The sequence below is a fragment of the Macaca mulatta genome, chromosome 16, assembly GCF_049350105.2.
Source record: "Macaca mulatta isolate MMU2019108-1 chromosome 16, T2T-MMU8v2.0, whole genome shotgun sequence".
NCBI classification, from domain to species: domain Eukaryota; kingdom Metazoa; phylum Chordata; class Mammalia; order Primates; family Cercopithecidae; genus Macaca; species Macaca mulatta.
This window is the reverse complement of record NC_133421.1, coordinates 75,749,681-75,770,132: the sequence shown is the minus strand read 5'-3', so window position 1 is coordinate 75,770,132 and position 20,452 is coordinate 75,749,681. Positions and strand designations below refer to the sequence as shown.

At 36.7% G+C, this 20,452-nt stretch overlaps 1 protein-coding gene and 1 pseudogene across 23 annotated transcripts in view; both read left to right on the top strand.

Annotated features, from left to right (window-relative positions):
• CEP112 (centrosomal protein 112) overlaps positions 1-20,452 on the top strand; it is a 535,678-nt gene that overhangs the window by 162,571 nt on the left and 352,655 nt on the right. For all 23 annotated transcript variants that reach the window (XM_077972556.1, XM_077972553.1, XM_077972559.1 and 20 more), the window contains one exon: positions 363-442. In XM_077972556.1, coding sequence (XP_077828682.1) covers positions 363-442 — 80 coding nt within the window. The remainder of the gene's footprint in view (positions 1-362; positions 443-20,452) is intronic.
• On the top strand, positions 2,430-5,420 carry LOC106994102 (nuclear transport factor 2 pseudogene; annotated as a pseudogene).

Below are 20,452 nucleotides of genomic sequence, written 5' to 3'. Positions count from 1 at the left end.
CAGGGAATATAGACACATTGTTTATTGTATTCTCTTGAATCTTGTAAGATTTTTCTTTGATTAAAATATAATTTTAAAAATCAAAAATGTTCCTTTTTTTCATTTTCTTTTAACTTATGAATTTATTTTAAAAGAATTCACCTGCAGGTAGACTCAAGAAATTCACTTTGAACAGAAAATAAGTATTTGAGTATAGTATTGAAATCATTCTATGGTAGACCAAGTTTCTATCGTGAAATATCTAAATCTAATTTAATATTAAAAATGGATTTGTGATCACTCACTATTTCATTGTTTGTATGTCTCTTTTAAGTAAACTTTACTTGTCTTCCAATAAATTTTCCATGTTCTTGTCATGGCAGGCTCATGACTTACAGAGCGAACTTGATAAAGGAAAAGAAGATACTCAAAAGAAAATTCATAAATTTGAGGAAGCTTTGAAGTGAGTAAAATTGTAATGCATTTGATTTAAAACTACCCTTTATTAAACTGTGAGCCAAATTAAGTAACTGGGACCTAAACACTATCTTTTTATAAGAGCTTTGCTATGGATTAGTTTGCATCGGTTTTCCATCACAAATCTCTATCTTCAGGATTTTATTACTAGCCAGTAATTTTTTTTTAAAAAAAGAAAAATCAGTTCAGCTGTTTTTAAGTGATAGGAATGTAAGAAAATAGAACTTAGTGGTTTCAGATGCTTTCTCCCTCTTAAACAAAAACAGATTTTTTAAAAAATGAGATTTTGGTCTTAGGACATTTAGAAATTCCTCTGTAGATTTTGTTGAGCAATTTGAGAAATGAAATGTTTCAGTTGTTATATTTGAAAATGGATTACTACACAGGCATTATTTAGGAAAGGTTTTGTCTTATGATATACTTGGTATTTTAGCGTTTTAGTGTACTTAGGCATACATTAAAATATTAGATTTTATTTGTCTTCTCCATTCATTTACTAAACTGATTGGGTCCTCCTATTACTAGATTTGACCTTGCAGTTTTTAGCTGAAAAAACATTGATTCATTTAGATAACTTAAAACGTAAATTACTGTGAGGTCTGAACTCAGTAAATATTGAGTTCCCACCATGTGTCAGCCAGTGTGTAGTACATTCCCACAGAACTATACAGTCTAGTTGGAGAGATATTCAAGACATTTGGCAATTTGGTACAGAATGATAAAAGTTTAATTGGAGGAAGATCAATAGGTTGACTGACCCAAAAAAGTGATTTAAGAGGAGAAGCTTTCTTGAGCTCAATATACCTAGCTAACTCCCAGAGAATCAGTAATTTTATTTTACTTGCTTCTCTAAACCTCCAAATAAGAATGACTTACAGAAAGGCCAAAAAGAATACCCAAGATCAAATACATCGAATTCTGCCTGGGAAGATGGCATAACCATTCCTTCTCTTTCACTTTGCTTGTTAATAAAATATATTGGCTCAGTTCCTGAATAGAACATTCTAATGTGATTTGTAAACTATGGCATCACAAGATACCCATTTTTTTAATCTACAGAGGGACTTATTTGTTTACCTTGTCAATATGAATTAGATGAAATCAGGAGAGAACAATAATATTCATTAGGTATTAAGTTAAATAAATCTCGAGCAAAACTAGGGCAGTCTTGCTTTTTTTTTTTTTTCGAGATGGAGTCTCACTCTGTCACCCAGGCTGGAGTGCAGTGGCGCGATCTCGGCTCACTGCAACCTCCGCCTCTTGGGTGCAAATGATTCTTCTGCCTCAGCTTCCTGAATAGTTGGGATTACAGGCACGTGCTGCCATGCCCGAATAATTTTTGTATTTTTTTTTTTTAGTAGAAACTGGGTTTCACTGTGTTGGTCATGCTGGTCTCGAACTCCTGACCTCGTGATCCACCTGCCCTGGCCTCCCAAAGTGCTGGGATTACAGGCGTGAGCCACCACACCTGGCCCAGTCTTGCTTTTTTTCTCTTTAAAATAATTAACAGCTTTTTTCATGAAGGTTTCTCCATGAACTTCATGAAATGTACCATACTTTTCCTCTCTTGTTCTACTTTGCCTTTGTTCTTTTAAAATTTCTTTATCCTTTCTTCATTTCTTCATTGGTTTATGGATTTATATTTTATAAGTCTGAGGAAGAGGTAATTTCTTTAAATCAGTGGTCCTCAAATTTTTTGGCACCAGGGACTGGTTTCATGGAAGACAATTTTCCATGGATAGGGGGTGGGTGGGGAATGGTTTTGTGATGAAACTGTTCCACCTCAGATCATCAGGCATTAGATTCTCATAAGGAGTGTGCAAGCTAGATCTCTTGTTGGCACAGTTCACAGTAGGGTTCACGCTCCTGTGAGAATCTAGTGCCGCTGCTGATCTGTCAGAAGGCGGAGCTCAGGTGGCAATGCTGGCTCGCCCAGGGTTCACCTCCTGCTGTGGCCTGGTTCCTAACAGGCCATGGACCTGTATGGTGCTTGGGGATTTGGGACCTTTGCTTTAAATAGCGGTAAGACAACAAATACTTGTTTCGTACCTACAATGTTTACATGTTGTAATATCATACTAAAGGAAATAAAAGGTTGAGAAGACAGCTCAAGATGTAATGATGTTCTTAATGATTTTCCAGTCCAGGTTAGGCATTGGAAGTACTTAGAATAACTAGGTATTAACCTGTTGACCATAACAGCAATTAAAGTTCAGAAAGATCTTTTCAGTGTAATATTAGGTGTTTATGTATGTAACAATATAGTATCTTTTAGTGGTGCTGGTAGATAGTCAAAGAGCCCTGAAGTTTCTGCAGTTTTCTATATACAATATAATCATTTTCTGAGCCAAGTAACCCTCTTTAGGTACTTGAAAGGTCTTTGCCAAAATACTGAATTTTACTTGGAGTTAAAAGAAGATATTTTAGAATGTTAAATAAAATTATTCTGTAGATTATTTATCCATCTTCCATATAGTTAATACTTTCATTTTGGCTAAATGTCTGAATGATCTTAACAGTACAGTCCCCAGCATAGTAATAATAATGTAGTCTGAAAGTAAAAGGCTAAATTATTGTGAGGTCTAACTTCAAAGTAAACAGCACAAGTTGGCTGTTTTCCCAAAGGAGAATATTGTGACTGCTACTGCTTTTGAATCTAAGAATAGCATTAGATCTGCTTGGCCCAGAGACAGTTCCATTTTGCTACAAGACAGCTTTGTGATGTAGAAATTTGCCTTTACTATTAACAAATTTTTTTCCTTAAAAATACACAAAGATGGAAAATTTCAGTTTTAGAATGTAGTGCTATTCATTCATGTAGTTATTCTTTCTTTCATTTAATAAGGGTTTATTTCTTCTGTGCATGTTGAACATATAGTAGAGAGGCTATCAGAGAAAACAGGGATATATAAATATAAATTTGTATGCATATGAAAACATGATACATGCTGTATAAGGCAAAATACTTTAAAAACATAAGGTAATGGCAAGATGGACTAGTAATGGGAGGCATCTCAGAGAAGGAAAAGTCTTTAACTGAGTTGTGAAGGAAAAGTGGAGAATAAATTATCCTGGGAGTTTGGTGCCATCCTCTCCTGTCTCTGTAGAGATGCTGGCCTCTACTAGTTTTGTCTCTTTCTATTTCCCAGCTCTCTTTCTTCATCTTGTTACATGACCAGATATACTCTTTTCTTTTCTCCTTTCCTTTTCTCCTAAGGACTTCTAAGTGTCAAGTTCTTTGATTCTCTCAGATTATAGAATTTTGTGACCATGTAGGGATAGTCTTGTGAATTGGGATAATATATAATGTGTTTGAGATGTTAATGGAAAAGTTGAGTGGCTTTATTCTGGCATAGTAATTGTATCAGAGGCAAAAAGGCTGGGAACTGTTCTATGAGAGGATGATGTACTTGATATTTATACTCTCTCCAAGCAATTGAAACTGTCAACTCATCTTTGGGTTAGAGCTCAAGTTGATATTTCAGAACCCATCATTATTTAAGAAGGAGGATTGTAGTTAGCATTTTTCACTTTAAATGCTAACTCCTTAAAGCTCATTTGCCTGTTGCTATTGTTTCTAAGAAATGAAACTAGTTTAATGTTGTTACCTTACTATTCTTTTCAATTTTTGTTCTACATATGTATTAAACACTTTTGCTTCCTATTTAGTTTTTACTGTAGAAAATAATTTTAATAACCTCCAGAAATGAAAAGTTATCTGAAACTTTAATGGTATGAGTTATACATGTTCATTTTACATTTTTCAGAGATAAGTTATTAAAGCATATGGGGAACTAAATAGACTCTAATGAAAGGAAGATGATGGTATAAAACCAAATAATTGTATCGGAGGAGCTAAAATTCATAAACAACAAATGTGGATATTATAAGTTTGGTTAATTTTTAAGTTTTTGGTGCTGTAAACATAATAAAGCATTATTTTGAGACAGTGTATAGTCTATTTTAAAGTATTCGATTAAAACTTCCAAAACCATCTTTTTGATTAACTTTTTCAAACTCTGTTTTTATAATAAAATACAAAAATGCCTTAACATATTTATTCTGATATTTTAAACTCTTTTTGCATTGCCATAAACATTCTAAATATTTTTAACCCTGACACTAATATGGACAAGCTTTCTATTTTTCAGTTAGTATTAAATATATGTACAGTAGTAGTTCACTAGAATATGAAAAGAAACACAACCTACAGAATGGGAGAAAATATTTGCAAACTGTGCATCTGACAAAAGTCTAATATCCAACATTTATAAGAAACTTAAACAAATTTACAATTAAGAAAACCCATTAAAAAGTGGGCAAAGGACATGAATAGACTTTTCAAAAGAAGACATACGTGTGGTCAACCATCATATGAAAAAACGCTCACGCACACCACGCTGGTTTGCTGCCACCACTGCCACCATCGTGCCAGCCCCTCAGGTCTCCCCGACGCTGGGTGATGCTCCAGAGTAGGAGACAAGCCCATTTGGGAGCAGATTGGATCCAGCTTCATTCAACATTGCTACCAGTTATTTGATAAAGATAGAACCCAACTAGGCGCAATTTACATTGATGCGTCATGCCTTACGTCAGAAGGACAACAGTTCCATGGGAAAGCCGCCACTGTGGAGAAGTTGTCTATCCTTCCATTCCAGAAAATCCAGTACAGCCTCACGGCACTATCAGCCCATGCCACATAGCTGCATCATCAGCGTGGTTGTGGGCCAGCTTAAGACGTGAAGATCCCATCATGGGGTTCCACCACATGTTCCTATTAAAGAACACCAACGATGCTTGGGTTTGCACCAATGACGCGTTCAGACTTGCCCTGCACAACTTCGGCTGACCTCCTCTCAGCCAAGCATGCTGTTTCCTCCTCTGTCCTCTTCCCAATACTATTCCCACTCCTCCAGATGCTCCAGATATCATGCGCAAATGAGCAGCGCCGCGGTGAGAGTGGGCGCAGTGCTCTGCTGCCATTGAGGTGTTATGCTTGATGTTTGGACGCTAGACTAGTTGCATTTGATGGGAGAAGTTAGTGTTGTACCAGCGCATGCCTTGGAAAGACTTAAGTAATGCAAAAGTTGTCCTTTTTTTTTTTTTTTTTTAAATCTACTGACAAGTTGCTCTAGTAATCCAAAGAAGTAAAGGAGAAAGCAGCTGCCTAACTACCCAGACATTGATTTGTTCAGATGTTTCAATGCCTGATGATACAATAAAACCACAAACATTTTCTTAACAGGTTTTTTTTAAAAAAGCAAAAAAGCTCAACATCACTGAGCATTAGAGAAATGCAAATCAAAACCACAATGAGATACCATCTTACATCAGTCAAAATGGTTATTACTAAAAAGGCAAAAAAAAAAAAAACAAAAAAAACAAAAAAACCAGATACCAGTGAGGTTGCAGAGAAAAAGGAACACTTATACACTGTTGGTGGAAGTGTAAATTAGTTGAACCATTGGAAAACAGTGTGGCAATTCCTCAAAGACCTAAAAACAGAAGTACCATTTGACCCAGCAATCCTATTACTGAGAAGTACCCAAAGGAATAGAAAATCATGTTCTATTATAAAGACACATGCACGTGTACGTTTATTGCAGCAATATTCACAGTAACAAAGACATGGAATCAACCTAAATGCCTATCAGTGATAGATTGGATAAAGAAAATGTGGTACATATACACCATGGAATACTATGCAGCTGTAAAAAAGAATGAGATCATGTCCTTTGCAGGAACATAGCTTGAGCTGAAGGCCATTTTCCTTAACAAACTAATGCAGGAATAGAAAACCAAATACTGCATGTTGTCACTCATAAGTGGGAGCTAAATGATGAGAACACATGGACGTATAGAGGGGAACAACACACACGGGGTCCTATGGCAGAATGGAGGATGGGAGGAAGGAGAGGATCAGGAAAAATAACTAATGGGTACTAAGCTTAATACCTGGATGATGAAATAATCTGTACAAAAACCCCATGACACAAGTTTACCTATATAACAAACCTGCACATGTACCCCAGACTTGAAAGTTAAAAAAAATGCTTTCAGGATTATATCACTTAAATAATGAGTAAATATAGGAAAAATAATTTAGTAATTTCTATTGGAGTTCATTTCAGCAAGTTCCTGCATTTATAAAACACTGATATAGTGAAAGTTTTATAAGAAATGATGAATAAAATATTTGTCTTTAGTTCTAGAACAGACTTAAATGACTTGTAGTATAAACATATTAACAAGTAATTAAAATATAACAAACATGTAGACAATGGTAGATATTGTACTAGATATAAAAGTATTACTGTATTTAAATTCTAAATTTGCTTTGACTTGAACTCTTTTAGGTGGTTTTGGGAACAGTTTGAATTTAGTGTGGGTTAAGAGCATGGACTCTGGACCCAGTTGTCACCCTTCCAATTTCTAACTTAAATTACTAACTGTGTGACCTTAGGCATGATGCTTAATTTCCATGTGATTAGGCTTTACATCTGTAACATGAGGATAATAATAAGATCTTCCTTCTAAGATTGTTGAGAGGCTTAGAAGAGTTTACATAAAGCATATAGAATAGTGTCTGTTATATAGATGTATTATTAATATTATTGTTATAAGGACTCTATTATATATGTATATTAGCTCTGTTTACTTAGTTTCTCATTGCCTTGTAAAATCATATCAACAGGTTCTCCAGAAGAAGTAATCTTTTCCTGGCATCAGTTGCTTTTTCTTTTTAAAGAAAATAGCTTTATTGAGGTATAATTCTTACACCATAAAAATAACTTGTTTTAAGTGCACAATATATGATTTTTAGTAAATTCACAGAGTTTTGTGTTTTGTAACCATCACCATAATTCAATTTTAGAACATTTTCTTTTTTTTTTTTTTTTTTTCTGAGACGAGGCCTTACTCTGTCACCCAGAGTAAGGTGTTGAGAGTGTGTGTATAAATGCATTGAAAGGGATCTTGACATTATATTTATATAAAAACATACATATATACATATGTTTTATAGCTTATGACAATAATAAAGACAAAATAAACCAATAAAGTTTTAGAAGGAAGAATTATAATAAAACATTAATGGTAGTTAAATAATTGTATGCTCACCCTAGTTGGGAAGCATATAAGGTTTTAAAAAATTTATTTATGTTTTGCATATATTTTTAATTAAACGTGTCCAAGGATTCCTCAAGGTCCTGAGATACTTTGAATTTGTCCCAAATCACTTAAGCCAGTAAGGGGTGGAGCAGAGTATAAATCAAGTTTCTGGAAATAGCTAAAAGTCTATTTTGAGTTTTTGACTGAACAGCCTTCTGTGTATTTCATATAATAAATGGAGAGTTGTCAGGGATGACACACTTTTGTTTAAACAGGTGAGAGTTTTTCTCACCTATAATGAAAGGACACCCTACCACAGCCCGTTAAGAGAGGCTATTAGGAGGCTTATGGAATATAGAATAGGAAAGAGAGCTTTTTAATAAGTGTACGATTATTATTATTGTTATTATTTTAGACGGAGTCTCACTCTGTCACCCAGGCTGGAGTGCAGTGGCGTAATCTCAGCTCACTGCAACCTTCGCCTCCCAGGTTCAAGCAATTCTTCTGCCTCAGCCTCCTGAGTAGCTGGGACTACAGCTGCACGCCATCATGCCCGCCTAATTTATTTTGTATTTTAGTAGAGACGAGGTTTCTCTGTGTTGCCCAGACTGGTCGTGAACTCCTGAGCTCAGGCGAGCCACCGTCTCAGCCTCCCAAAGTGCTGGGATTACAGCCATGGGCCACTGCGCCCATCCAGGATTTTTTAATGAAAAGAAAAAATATTCTCCATGTAAGAGGCTTCAGACTTTTTTCTTGTGTGAATTCATGTGTAATACACAGATTCATCTTCTACTTTTAGTTTATTACTTTGTAATCTTGAATCTGATTTTAGCGTACTTATTTTGGTTCCTAAATATCCTAACATTTCAGGGTAAGTAAATCTCATGAATGAACTATACTTTAGGGAGATTACCCTGGCAGGAAAGAAAATATAAATTTAAGTAATGAGAAAGTGGAAGCAGGAAAATAAGGAAGATGAAGCCATCGTAATAGTCCATGTAAGAGACAGTGACTCTGGGACACTGGTGAGCCCATGATGGAGAGGATGGATGCAGCCACAGCGGATGAGACGTGCCAGGACAAGGAGCTTCTCTGGAACTCTCCAGTCTCATCTGAGTACCTTTTCTTCATCACAGTTAATAAACTTTCACAAATAATTTCAAAGAGACAGCTGACGAAAAGCTGCATTGTTTTACATTTTTGTTCCATATAGATATAACATAGATTGAGTAAATGGAAATCTGAAGTATAAATATTGATTTTAAAAATATTTTCTTTTAGATTCAGGGGATGCATGTGCAGGTTTATTACATGGACATATTGCCTAATGGTGGGGTTTGGGCTTCTAGTGAAATACTGAGTTTTTAAATACTGTTTCGTCATTTATAAAGATACAAATGTAATGATTTTAAAAACTTTGAAACACTGGAATTTAACTTATTGTATTGTATACACACACACCCACACACACGTATATTGTTTTCCCATGGTGTAGGATTTGAGTCAAAACATGCCGTGATGAAAAAATATTTAGGAATTGTATTAGACCGTTTTCATGCTGCTGATAAAGACATACCCGAGACTGGGTAATTTATAAAGAAAAAGAGGTTTGTTGGACTCGACAGTTCCATGTGGCTGGGGAGGCCTCACAATCATGGCGGAAGGTGAAAGGCGCGTCTTACGTGGCAGCAGGCGAGAGAGAATGAGAGCCAAGTGAGAGGGGTTTCCCCTTAGATACCATCAGATCTCGTGAGACTTCTTCACTGTCACAAGAACGGCGTGGGGGAAACCATACCCATGATTCAGTTATCTCCCACTGCGTCTCTCCCACTGGGTCCCTCCCAGAACACGTGGGAATTATAGGAGCTACAGTTTAAGATGAGATTTGGGTGAGGATGCAGTTGTTAGGGTAAAAATCAGACATTTTTCAAAAGAGGAATTTCAATAACATTTCAGAGATACATTGTTTTTAGCTGTTTCTGTTTATTGTATTTCCTAAAAAATGCCCAGAATGCTCCGAGGACTGAATAAGTCTGCTGAGGGAAGGGCTGGGTGGGTCCTGGAACAATAGCACTTGTCCTGGATGACTTTTTGATGCCCTAATTGGTGACATATCAGGGACCAGAGATGGAGCAGTAGATTTTGAACTATACTTGAACCTCAGCCAAGGGAGCTGCTATCTGGAGAACATGTAAGGTAGGTGTACCCTCTTCTATTTTCCCACCTATATCAAAGATGTCTATTTGAACAGAATCCAGTTTTGCCTTTTCTTTTTTTGGAATGATCACTTCTGTGTATCATTCTCCTTTGTCTAACATTTTGTGAAGTTTTAATCTTTGAAGATCAATTTACCCACTTTCTTGCCCCCAAGGAAGGAAGAACAAAAACAATCAAGGCCAGGTTAGAATTCTAAGAGGAATGGGGAATAAAACTTGCCTCCCCACCCCCCACCGCGCCCCACTCCAAGAACTCTTCAGCCTTTCCATTTTCTTTTAATCCCTAATAGCATGGGACTCTGATGATCAGGCTCCTTGCTGAATTCAACTTGAAACCCGAAGGCATGGGAGCCCTTCGGGTTTGATGGAGATCAAAGAGACTCACCTCTGGGGCACAGAACTGGGTGGAAAAGGGTAATGAGTGTGCCCAAGGGGCACATCAAAGATGTTTAGTTTAGGGGTTGATGGTGGAGCCCTTAGAGAAAACATTCTCCCTTGTGATTAGGCCAATGGCACCAGAGAGAGAAAGAGAACCAAAAGTGGCCCCACAGCAGGCAGGGATACAAATGAACTGCCCCAAATGGTCACTTAGTATTGTAATCACTTGACAGGGAGTGTTGAAACTGGAATGTTCGTTTCCTTTTGAGGAAGTGCCGTGAGTGGGTTCTTTTTTACATGTTTGGCTCTCCGTGTGTTTCCTATTTTCCCCCACATCCTTTTCTCCTAGAATTATTTCGCTGTAAATCATGGACAGAATTCCTATTAGAAGCTAAATGAGGGCTGTGTGCAATGGCTCATGTCTGAAATCCCAGCACTTTGGAAGGCCAAGGCAGGAAGATTGCTTGAGGCCATGAATTTGAAACCAGCTTAGGCAATGTAGCAAGACCCTATTTCTAAAAACAACAATAACAATATTAGCTGGCTGGGTGGCACATGCCTATAGTCCTAGCTACTAAGGAGGCTGAGGCAGGAGGATTGCTTGAGCTCAGGAGTTGGAGACTGCAGTGAGCTATGACCATGCCACGATACTCCAGCTCGGGTAAGAGAGCAAGACCCTGTCTCAAGAACAACAACAAAAAGAAGCCAAATGATGTTTTAGGGTCCCACAGATTGAGAGGTGAACCACATGTGTGGTCAACTCAGTGAAAGCCTAACTGTGCAAGGGAAAAAGTGCATGGTGACGTTTCTGGACTTGCTCTAATCCTGTCCTTTGAAATCTTACTGTCATGCCCAGATTAGGATGTTTATTTCCTCTCAGATTATGGGTTTTAGAAACCACCCTAGCCACAAGCCGTATTGGCCATGAACTAGAGATATCTTCTGCTCATATATATCTGATATTGACGTATAACACCCCTTTTCTGACTCCTTGTAGCTTTTTTCCTATGAACTGAAGTTTATTGAGGGGACTCATCCTGCAGTCTCATAGTTTTTATAACTTTCTATTGAAGTATAACATACATGCCAACAAGAACACAAACTGAACACACCCACGTAAGCAGCTCCTAGATCAAGAAGCTGAATATTAACAGCATTGCAGAAGCTTCCCTCCTGAGCCCCTAACCGTCACTGCCCCACCTTCAAGAGCAGCCACTATTTTGACTTTCTATTTTTGAACTACACATAAATAGAGTTGTATAGAATGCAGTTTTTTTGTGCCTGGCCTCTTTTGCTCAATATTTAGGTTTGTGAGATTCATTTATATTGTTGCGTATCATTGTACTTTTTACATACCCATTTGTTGAATAGTATTTCAAAGTGGATATACCACCACATATTTCTCCATTCTACTGTCAGTATTCATTTGGGCTGTTTCTGGTTTGGGGATATTATTAATAGGTGCTGCAGTGAACATTCTTATATGTTTCTTTTGGCAACTAAATATACACACTTCTGCTGGGTATATATCTTCATCATGCTTTTATGTTTTGTTAAGGATACACATACCCAAAGGAATATAAATCATTCTATTACAAAGATACATGCATATGTATGTTTATTGCAGCACATTCATAGTAGCAAAGACATGGAATCAACCCAAATGTTCATCAGTGATAGACTGGATAAAGAAAATGTGGTACAAATACACCATGGAATACTATGCAGCCATAAAAAGGAATGAAATCATGTCATTTGCAAGGGCATGGATGGGGCTGGAAGCCATTATCCTCATCAAACTAACGAACAGAAAACCAAACACTACGTGTTCTCACTTATAAGTGGGAAGTGAACAATGAGATCACATGGACACATGGAGGGGAACAACACACACTGGGCCCTGTTAGGGGGTGTGGTGGGGGAGGGATAGCATTAGGGAAAATAGCTAATGCATGCTGGGTTTATAATACCTAGGTGATGGGTTGATAGATGCAGCAAATCACCATGGCACACATTTACATGTGTAACAAACCTGCACATCCTGCACATGTACCCTCAAACTTAAAAATTAAAAAAAAAAAGAATACACGTATACGAGAAGAATTTGCCCTATGTTCAGTCCCTGGAGTAAGCAGAACTTTTAGACTGTTCAGTGGCATTATCAAAGAACCAATAGAAGTGAGTGGACCCAGTCGGTTTGAGACCAAAGGGAAGAAGTTATTGGAGTTATTGGAGGCCTTTCCTCACTTTTACTTGTTATTTTTCCAACAAACTGACATATAGCTTCTTGAAAATGTATCTTTTCTTGCTTAATATGCATAGTTTTTATAATATTCCATTACGGTGGAGAAACGTTATTTACCCCTAAAGTTATATTTTTAAAGAAGTTATATTTTTAAACATGAGTGAAAAAGCTTTCCTATAGCACTTTTAAATCTTCTTCATTTATCTTTTGTTGCTTGCTTGTTGTTATAAATCAACATTTATAATATTGGTGGAAACAGGGATTAATCGTCAAATAGGAATACCTTAAAGATACTAAAACTGCAAAGTTATTATGACTGTTTTTGTACTTTTATTTGCTAGACGCTAATCTTAATAAAAGACTTAAATGGAATACTAAACAATCTTGTGATTATTCATAGAAAGAGTGAACTTCCTTTTGATTAGGTTTGTTTTTTTAATGGAACATTGCCTACTGCAAAAATTTGGATGAAGTTGCATTAAAAGCAGACAGCTTTCCAGTGTACCCAGGAGCTTGAATTTTGAATTTTGGTAGACAGGGAGAGCTAGCTTAAATTGGTCTTGTATGGGATTTTAAAGTATAACTGAATAGTATAAATCTGAATTTAGTTTTAAGATTGCCAAAGTGAGGAATTGTGACTTGATCATTTTGTTTGTAAGGTTGGTGAAAAATATCTCAAGGAATTAATAGTGATATTTAAAATGGAGAAAAAAATGAATTGAGGAAACATCTAGAAATAGGCAGAAAGGAAGCCTGCGAACTTGAATAGTAAACATAAAGATTTCTGTACCTAATAAGTAAACGAAAAAATCTTTGTAGAGTCTCCTTGATAAGTTTTATTCTGTTTAGAAAACAAATTCGAACTTTCAAAAAGTATTCTTGAAAGATTAGTTCTAAACACTATTCTACCACAATGTAAAAGTAGCCTGTAACTTGTGATACTTAATAAAGAATATATGGTGCTGTTTTTAACTGATGCATATATATATTTAAAGATTATTAAGTTCATAACTTTTGAATATTTTTTTCTATTGTTATTCTTGCTAAAAGTAGGAACACATGCAATTTATAATGTATTATTCAACCAAAATATGTCAGATTTTCATATCTGAGTGTAACGTTACGTCTCGCAACATAGATACCGTATGGAGTTGGGGAGCAAGAGGGAAATATTTGACGTGTGAAATGAACTTGGATTCCACTTAACTAGAATTCAGTGAATTATATCAAAGTTCGATTAAAAGTAACCAGAAATTGCTGAATTATATTATAGTTAAATTATTTAAAAACTTTATTCCTTGTCATGGCCACTCGAGTTCTAGGGTAATCCAAAAGAGAATTATTTTGTATTCCATTGTAATAGAAGGTTATGATAAAATGAACCTATCCAGAGTTCCGAAGCCAGGACATCTCAGAGCCCGATGCCCAAGGTGTATTATCTGGGTATTGCTGTTGGTTATTCAGGGACCAGGGGCTCCTTAATTAGCAGGTGATGAATCCTGCCAGATCTCCACAGTGACAGGGCAGCACTGAGTTCAATGTGAAGTTCCGCAGTCACTGCTCTTCTCCTCTCCCAAGCACACAGATTTCTCATGCCAGATGGCCACTGCCCAGGGCTTGGGAGAGCTGATACAGGTATTCCCTTAGCCTTCTGGCTGGTGTCACAGTAGGTTGTGTACCCCTCTAGTCCACTGGCTCTGAGCCCAGCTCAGCACTGGGACTTCCCTAGGAATTGCAGTCCTTTTGGCCTAGACTGCCCCTCAAGTTCACTTAGGGTCCCAGAGCACTCCAGCCTGTGGTGGCAAGGCTTGCTGAAACTCAAGTTCTGACCTTTGGGATGAGCGATTCACCTCTGGGCATGGGCCAGTCCAGGTGCTCTCTCTGCAGGCAGATGTCAGCTGACTACAGCCTGGTTCTCTTTTACACCATGACAGCACAGCACTAAGTTCAATGCAAAGCCTCACAGTCTCTGTGCTCTCCGTCTCCCAAGAACACAGATGCTATCTGGCTGGTGGATGGGGGAGGAGTGGCATCAGCAGTTCAAGACTGTTCTTCCTACCCTCTTTGATGTATCTTTCAGCCATATGAAATTAAAAGTAGGTACTGTGATTGCTCACCTGAGTTGTGGTTCCTGTGATGGTGCTTTTTGTATATAGTTGTTAAAATTTGGTGTTTCTGTTGAGGGGAAGAATTATATAAGCTTCTATTTGGCCGTCTTGCTCTGCCCTCCACTCTATGTCTTTTAATTGGAGAATTGAGTTCATTAACATTAAATTTTATTATTGATCAGTAAGGACTTACTATTCAAAACATGAAAAAACGTATATACGTTACCTCTCCACATTTAGACTTTATGTTGTCTCAGTTACACATCTTTTTATTGCCCGTCTCCTAACAGGTTCCTGTAGGTAGTACTGTTTTTGATAGGTTTGTCTTTTTGGCTTCATACTAGAGTTATGAGTGAATTGCACAGCACAGTTAACAGTATTAGACTATTCTGGGTTTGTTCATATACTTAATTTTACCAGTGGGTTTCATACCTTCAAATGTTTTCTTTTTGCCCATTAGTGTTTTTTTCTTTCCAATGGAAAAACTCCCTTTAGCATTTCTTGTAAGATGGTTCTGGTGTTGGTGAATTCTCTCAACTTTTGTTTGTCAGGGAAAGACTTTATTTCCCTTTCATATTTGAAGGATAATTTTGCTGTGTATAGTATTTTTGTATGACAATTCTTTTCTTCTTTCAGAACTTTGAAACTGTCATCCTGCTCCCTCCTGGGCTGTATGGTTTTCCCTGACAGGTCTATTGCCAGATGAATTGGAACTTCTTTATATTATTTGCTTCTTTTCTCTTGCTCCTTTTAGGATTCTCTCTTTGTCCTTGGTTTTTGAGTGTTCGATGTTTAGGTTAAATCTGTTTGGTGTTTTCTTTTTTCTTTTTTTTTTTTCTTTTTTGAGATGGAGTCTCGTTCTGTCGCCCAGGCTGGAGTGCAGTGGTGCGATCTTGGCTCACTACAAGTGCCGCCTCCTGGGTTCGTGCCATTCTCCTGCCTCAGCCTCCTGACTAGCTGGGACTACAGGTGCCCGCTATCACACCCGGCTAATTTTGTGTGTGTGTGTTTTTAGTAGAGACAGGGTTTCACCATGTGTCAGCCAGGATGGTCTTGATCTCCTGACCTCGTGATCTGCCCGCCTCGGCCTCCCAAAGTGCTGGGATTACAGGCGTGAGCCACCGTGTCCAGCCCTGTTTGGTGTTTTCTTACCTTCTTTTACCTGGACATTTATCTCTTTCTTAAGTTTTGGAAAGTTTTCTTTTATTATTTCTGTGAATAAGTTTTCTACCTCTCAGTGTTTCTCAACTCCCTCTTGGACACCAATAATTCTTAGATTTTGTCTTCTTAGATAATTTTCTATATCTTGTAGGAGATCTTCTTTTTTTCTCATTCTTTTTTCTTTTTTCTCCTCTCAATGTGTGTTTTCAAATAGCCAGTCTTCAAGCTCACAGGTCTTTCTCTGCTTGATCCATTCTGCTATTGAGAATTTCAAATGAATTTTTCAGTTCAGCAAATGTATTTTTCAACTCTAAGATTTGTTTGATCTTTTAAAATTACTTTAATTTCTTTGTTAGATTTCTCTGATAAATTTATGAATTGCTTTTCTGTGTTATCTTGGAAATCACTGAGTTTTCTTAAAAATACTGTATTGAATTCTTGGTCAGAGAGTTCACATATCACCATTTCACACCATTTCACACTAGTCAGTTGCTGGTTCCTTGCTCTATCTCTTTGAGGAGTTCATGGTTCATTGTTTGCTGTTGTTTCTTGAGGATGTTCATCTGTGTCTTTGCATTGAAGGATTATTTATTCAGTTTTCCTTGCCTGACTTGTTTTGTTTTTTATTGGATATGTTTGCTTTAGGGATTTGTTGATTTCTTTCTTTCTTTTTTATCCGGGTAGATCACTGCCTCCTTTTTGTCACTAGATGGCACCTTAAGCCCAGGTTTTGCTTGCTTCTAGTAAACAGAGTGCCACCTGTCCTGAATGTGGGAAGTCCTAAATGGGATATCCTAGTAGTGTGGGAAGGCGGGTTAGGAGTTTGTGCCTAGGGGACCTGTGCTGTTGAATAGTCACTCTGATTTGGTGTCTTTTTTGGCCAAGTTACAGAACAGAGTTTCCAGCGTTGAGAATGATAGACTCACCTCTCCCTTTGTCTCTGGCTATTCTCAGGAATATTTCTCCCTTCAGGAACTCACAAAGTTTCCTGTGGCTTAAGGCAGGGACAGGTCTTCTGCCACGGAACGCAAGATGTTGGAGAAACTGGTTGTTCACCTTGATCTTTTTCTAGTGTAGAAACTCTGAGTTGAGGGGAAACTTTCTGCATGCCTGGGCAGATTGGAGGGGAGGGACATTGTATATATGGAAGCGTGGTTCTCCTACTCTCTGCTCAGAGTTTTTTTTTACTTCTCTGTGGTCCTGGGAACTGCCTCATTCTCATATTTGAGTTGTGTGATATTGCTGGTGATAATCTCTGTGCTGTATGTTTGTTTTTGGTTTTCTGTGTGGGAGAGTGAAGCTAGCTTCTATGCCGCCATTTTGAAACCAGAAATCTGAATCACATGTAATTCTCTTTTTTTCTGTTTATGCTAGGATACAGGAAGACATCAACATTTTAAATTTTCCCTTAAATATTGTAAGTTTAGTGAGTTTATTTCTAATACTGTTTTTCTTTCTTAGCATTTATTTTCCATTTTCACTTTTGTAGCTCTTTTATCATTCTTTCATATTTCTAGTTTCTTTCTCATATTTTCATATGTTGTTTTTGTCCTCTGAGTATATGGGATGTTTTACAACATCACTGATTTGCGTTTTTGCTCTTTGCCACTGCCATTATGAATTTTTACGGTGCTCTGCATTTTTGCTTCTTTTCTATTTTTTATCTTAATCATACCCCCTTTTAAATATTATTCTCTTTTTGTCGTAGCTAATTCTTAAGATTTTACCTTCCATTTCATACAGATGGTCTTCTTTCAGATTCCTCATACTTTTTTGATATTTTCTTCTGGATATTATATGAGATTATTTTGATGGTAGATTTTTATTCTGTGTTTATAGAATGTTGTTGTTTTCCCCTGGTTCTACAATAGCTTTTAGTCTCCAATTGGTATTTTTTTCCTCATTACTCAATAATGAATAAGGGAGATTTTGTCCAGTCTTGGTGTTTTATGTATTTAACAAACACTTATTGAGCTCTCATTGTTTGTACACTTTTCTAGGGACTTTCTGACATTAGTCTACTGTGTATTTTGGGTATGGATTGTCTTGTGTCTTCTCCATGTCAACTTGTATAATAGTCATATTCTCTTGAAGATTTTCAGCTGGATAAAAACATTGCTCAGCTGCCAATGAAGTTCCAAGTTTCTAGGATTATTTTACCTACAGAAACTCTGCTTTACTGGTGATATATCTTTTTATAAGTCTTTGATTTTTTGAATGAAAGAATGAATTTTATAGTTCTCAGTATGTTTTGAACTCAGATTTTTTTCCTCTTTTTGTGTCCATGTGTACTCCTTTAGCTGTGGAGATAATCGTTCCCTGCATATAGTACACCAACATCATTTGTACTTTACTTTAATCCGATGTGTTTTGGGAGTTGCTGGCTCTGAATGGTTGTGTACAAAACACTAGTAGATGTTAGAAAAACGTACCACCATGGAAGGAAAAAGCATTATCATAGAAGAATCACACATAGTAAATATTTTGATTTTTTTCAACACAGAATCTTTGACTTGAGGGAGGTAGAATTTGTCTTCCTATGTAATTTTTCTTAGGTTCTGTTTCCTGAAGCTAATTTACATTTGCTTTCAGGTAGATCTGTATAGATATATTTTTAATTGGTCTATTTCCATGTACTTTGTAGTTGTTGGAGATTCTGCCCACGTTCTTTGACTGTGTTTTCTGTTTATCTGAGTTATTGCTGTTATTGCGATGTTTTATTTTTTCCCCCTTTCTCTTTCTAGATATTTTAGTGAGCACTTGGAGGAGACTATTGGAGAGATGTTAGCCAGATATCATTTTATCTATGAAACCTAGAGCTATTCTTACTCTGATTTTTTGATAGGATTCTTTTTGAAATGTGATCTGTTACTTCAGTTCTCTTTACAGTTGCATAATGAACAAGTTTAGGATAAGTCAGCGTCATCACTTTTGGAATAAATTATTGTGATTTTCTATAGATTCAATTATAGATTGCTTTGTAGGCCTAAAATTTAAATGCACACTGACCTTTCCATTACTTTGAAGCTTGGTTTCTTAAAAAAAATAAAAACAAAAAGCCCTTGATCTCAGCTTGCTTTGTGGTCTTATGCCTCATCTTCAAGAGGATAGAGTGAGGCATGTGGAGCTGCATGACCTCCTGAGCAGTGGAACATGGTTAGCTTTCTACAAAATTAATAAGTGAATCAAAGGCTGACTTATGATCTCCCAAATGGTTTTTCTTTTACTCCAGAAAAATCATCATTTTCCCTGTTGTCACGAAGCATTCTTTGATTTTTCACACCATTGAATATATGCTTTATTAATATAGTAGACCATAGACAACTTCTTCTTAAGCTTTGATCCCTTAAAAAATTATTCCCACCACTATTTGTTCATGGAGTGTATAGTAAAGCCTTAGCCATCACTTTTAAACTGACAGGTGGTCCTCCTCTACCTCTCCTGTCATCCAAAAGTGGCACTATTTCTATTCTTGTGACTCCAGGCCAAAATATTTGTTTCTGGTTTCATTAATGTTCATCTTTTAACTCTTGCCTTCTAGTATTTTGTTAGTTTATAGAGTGTTGTCTTCGTACCAATCCTTCCACCAGTTCTTTGCTTCCTCTTACAATTATTGCATCTTCCTCCATTTTGAAATGTAATTCAGGGCCCTCTTGGTATCTCTCAACTACATTGGTCCTTTCGACATTTAGATATGAGTAAGTATCCATCTTAAAACTTTTTTCTTAATCTCACTCCAACCCCTTTAACTGTGGCTGCTCTCTTCTTCTTTATTTTTACAGTCAGGTTTCTTTAAGGAGTTATTTTACTCATCGCCTCTGATTTCTCATCATCTACCTTCAAGCCAGTGCAGTTTGGGCTCTTCCCTAATGTTACCAAAACTTCTCCTCCCAGGGATACCAGTGACCTCCAATCTAGATTTCATTCAATCTTTCTTCCTTAGGACATTTTCTTCTTCATTTTCTGTGGCACACATTCTTTTGATTTTCCTCATCCCACTTGGTCTTCTTTGCATGTTCGTCCTACTCTTGTCTTACTCTAGATTCTTTCATGAGACAATCCAATTAGAAACTATAGCTTCAGTAACTATCATTCTGTGCTATCATTACAGCAATGATATACAAGTGTGTATCTTGGCCTTGGGGCTATTAGCTTACTTTTCTTTATGGCACTTATTACTATATGACATTTTAATATTTTTATGTATGTTCCAATTTAAAATTCGACTTTAAAATTTGTGTTATGCAGAGTTCCAGGATTGTGTCACATAAGCCATTTGTTTCTTTCATAATATTCTCTGTAGCTTACTCTTATCTTTGCTTCTTTTGTGCTTTTTTTCTTGTCTGTTTTGTTGGTCTTCTGTTCAGGTTGAGGCTTTCCAGCAGATGTTATAAATTCCTGGGCTGCAGGTTGAGTCATCTGCATATATATTTAGTTTGGCCTGCGCAATGTTTTGAAAATTTTCAATTAGTTGCCAGCATTATAGAATCAGAAGATTTCACATAAATTTTAGGTTTCCAGTTTCTTTTGAACTATGTGAGATCTGGCAACACTGACCCCTGCCTTGTCAAGGCAACAAGTGGAACTGATTGGTTATAATAGAAGTCACAACTGCCTTTAAAGTCTCACTGTCATAGAGACGACATTTTATGTTCTCTGTGCAATGAAATTAGAAATCAATAATAAGCAGCCAGTTTAAAAAAAACACTGGATTTAAGTTTGGAAACTTAAAATTGTATTTTTAAATAAGTTAGGGTTAAAAAGAAAATCACAATAAA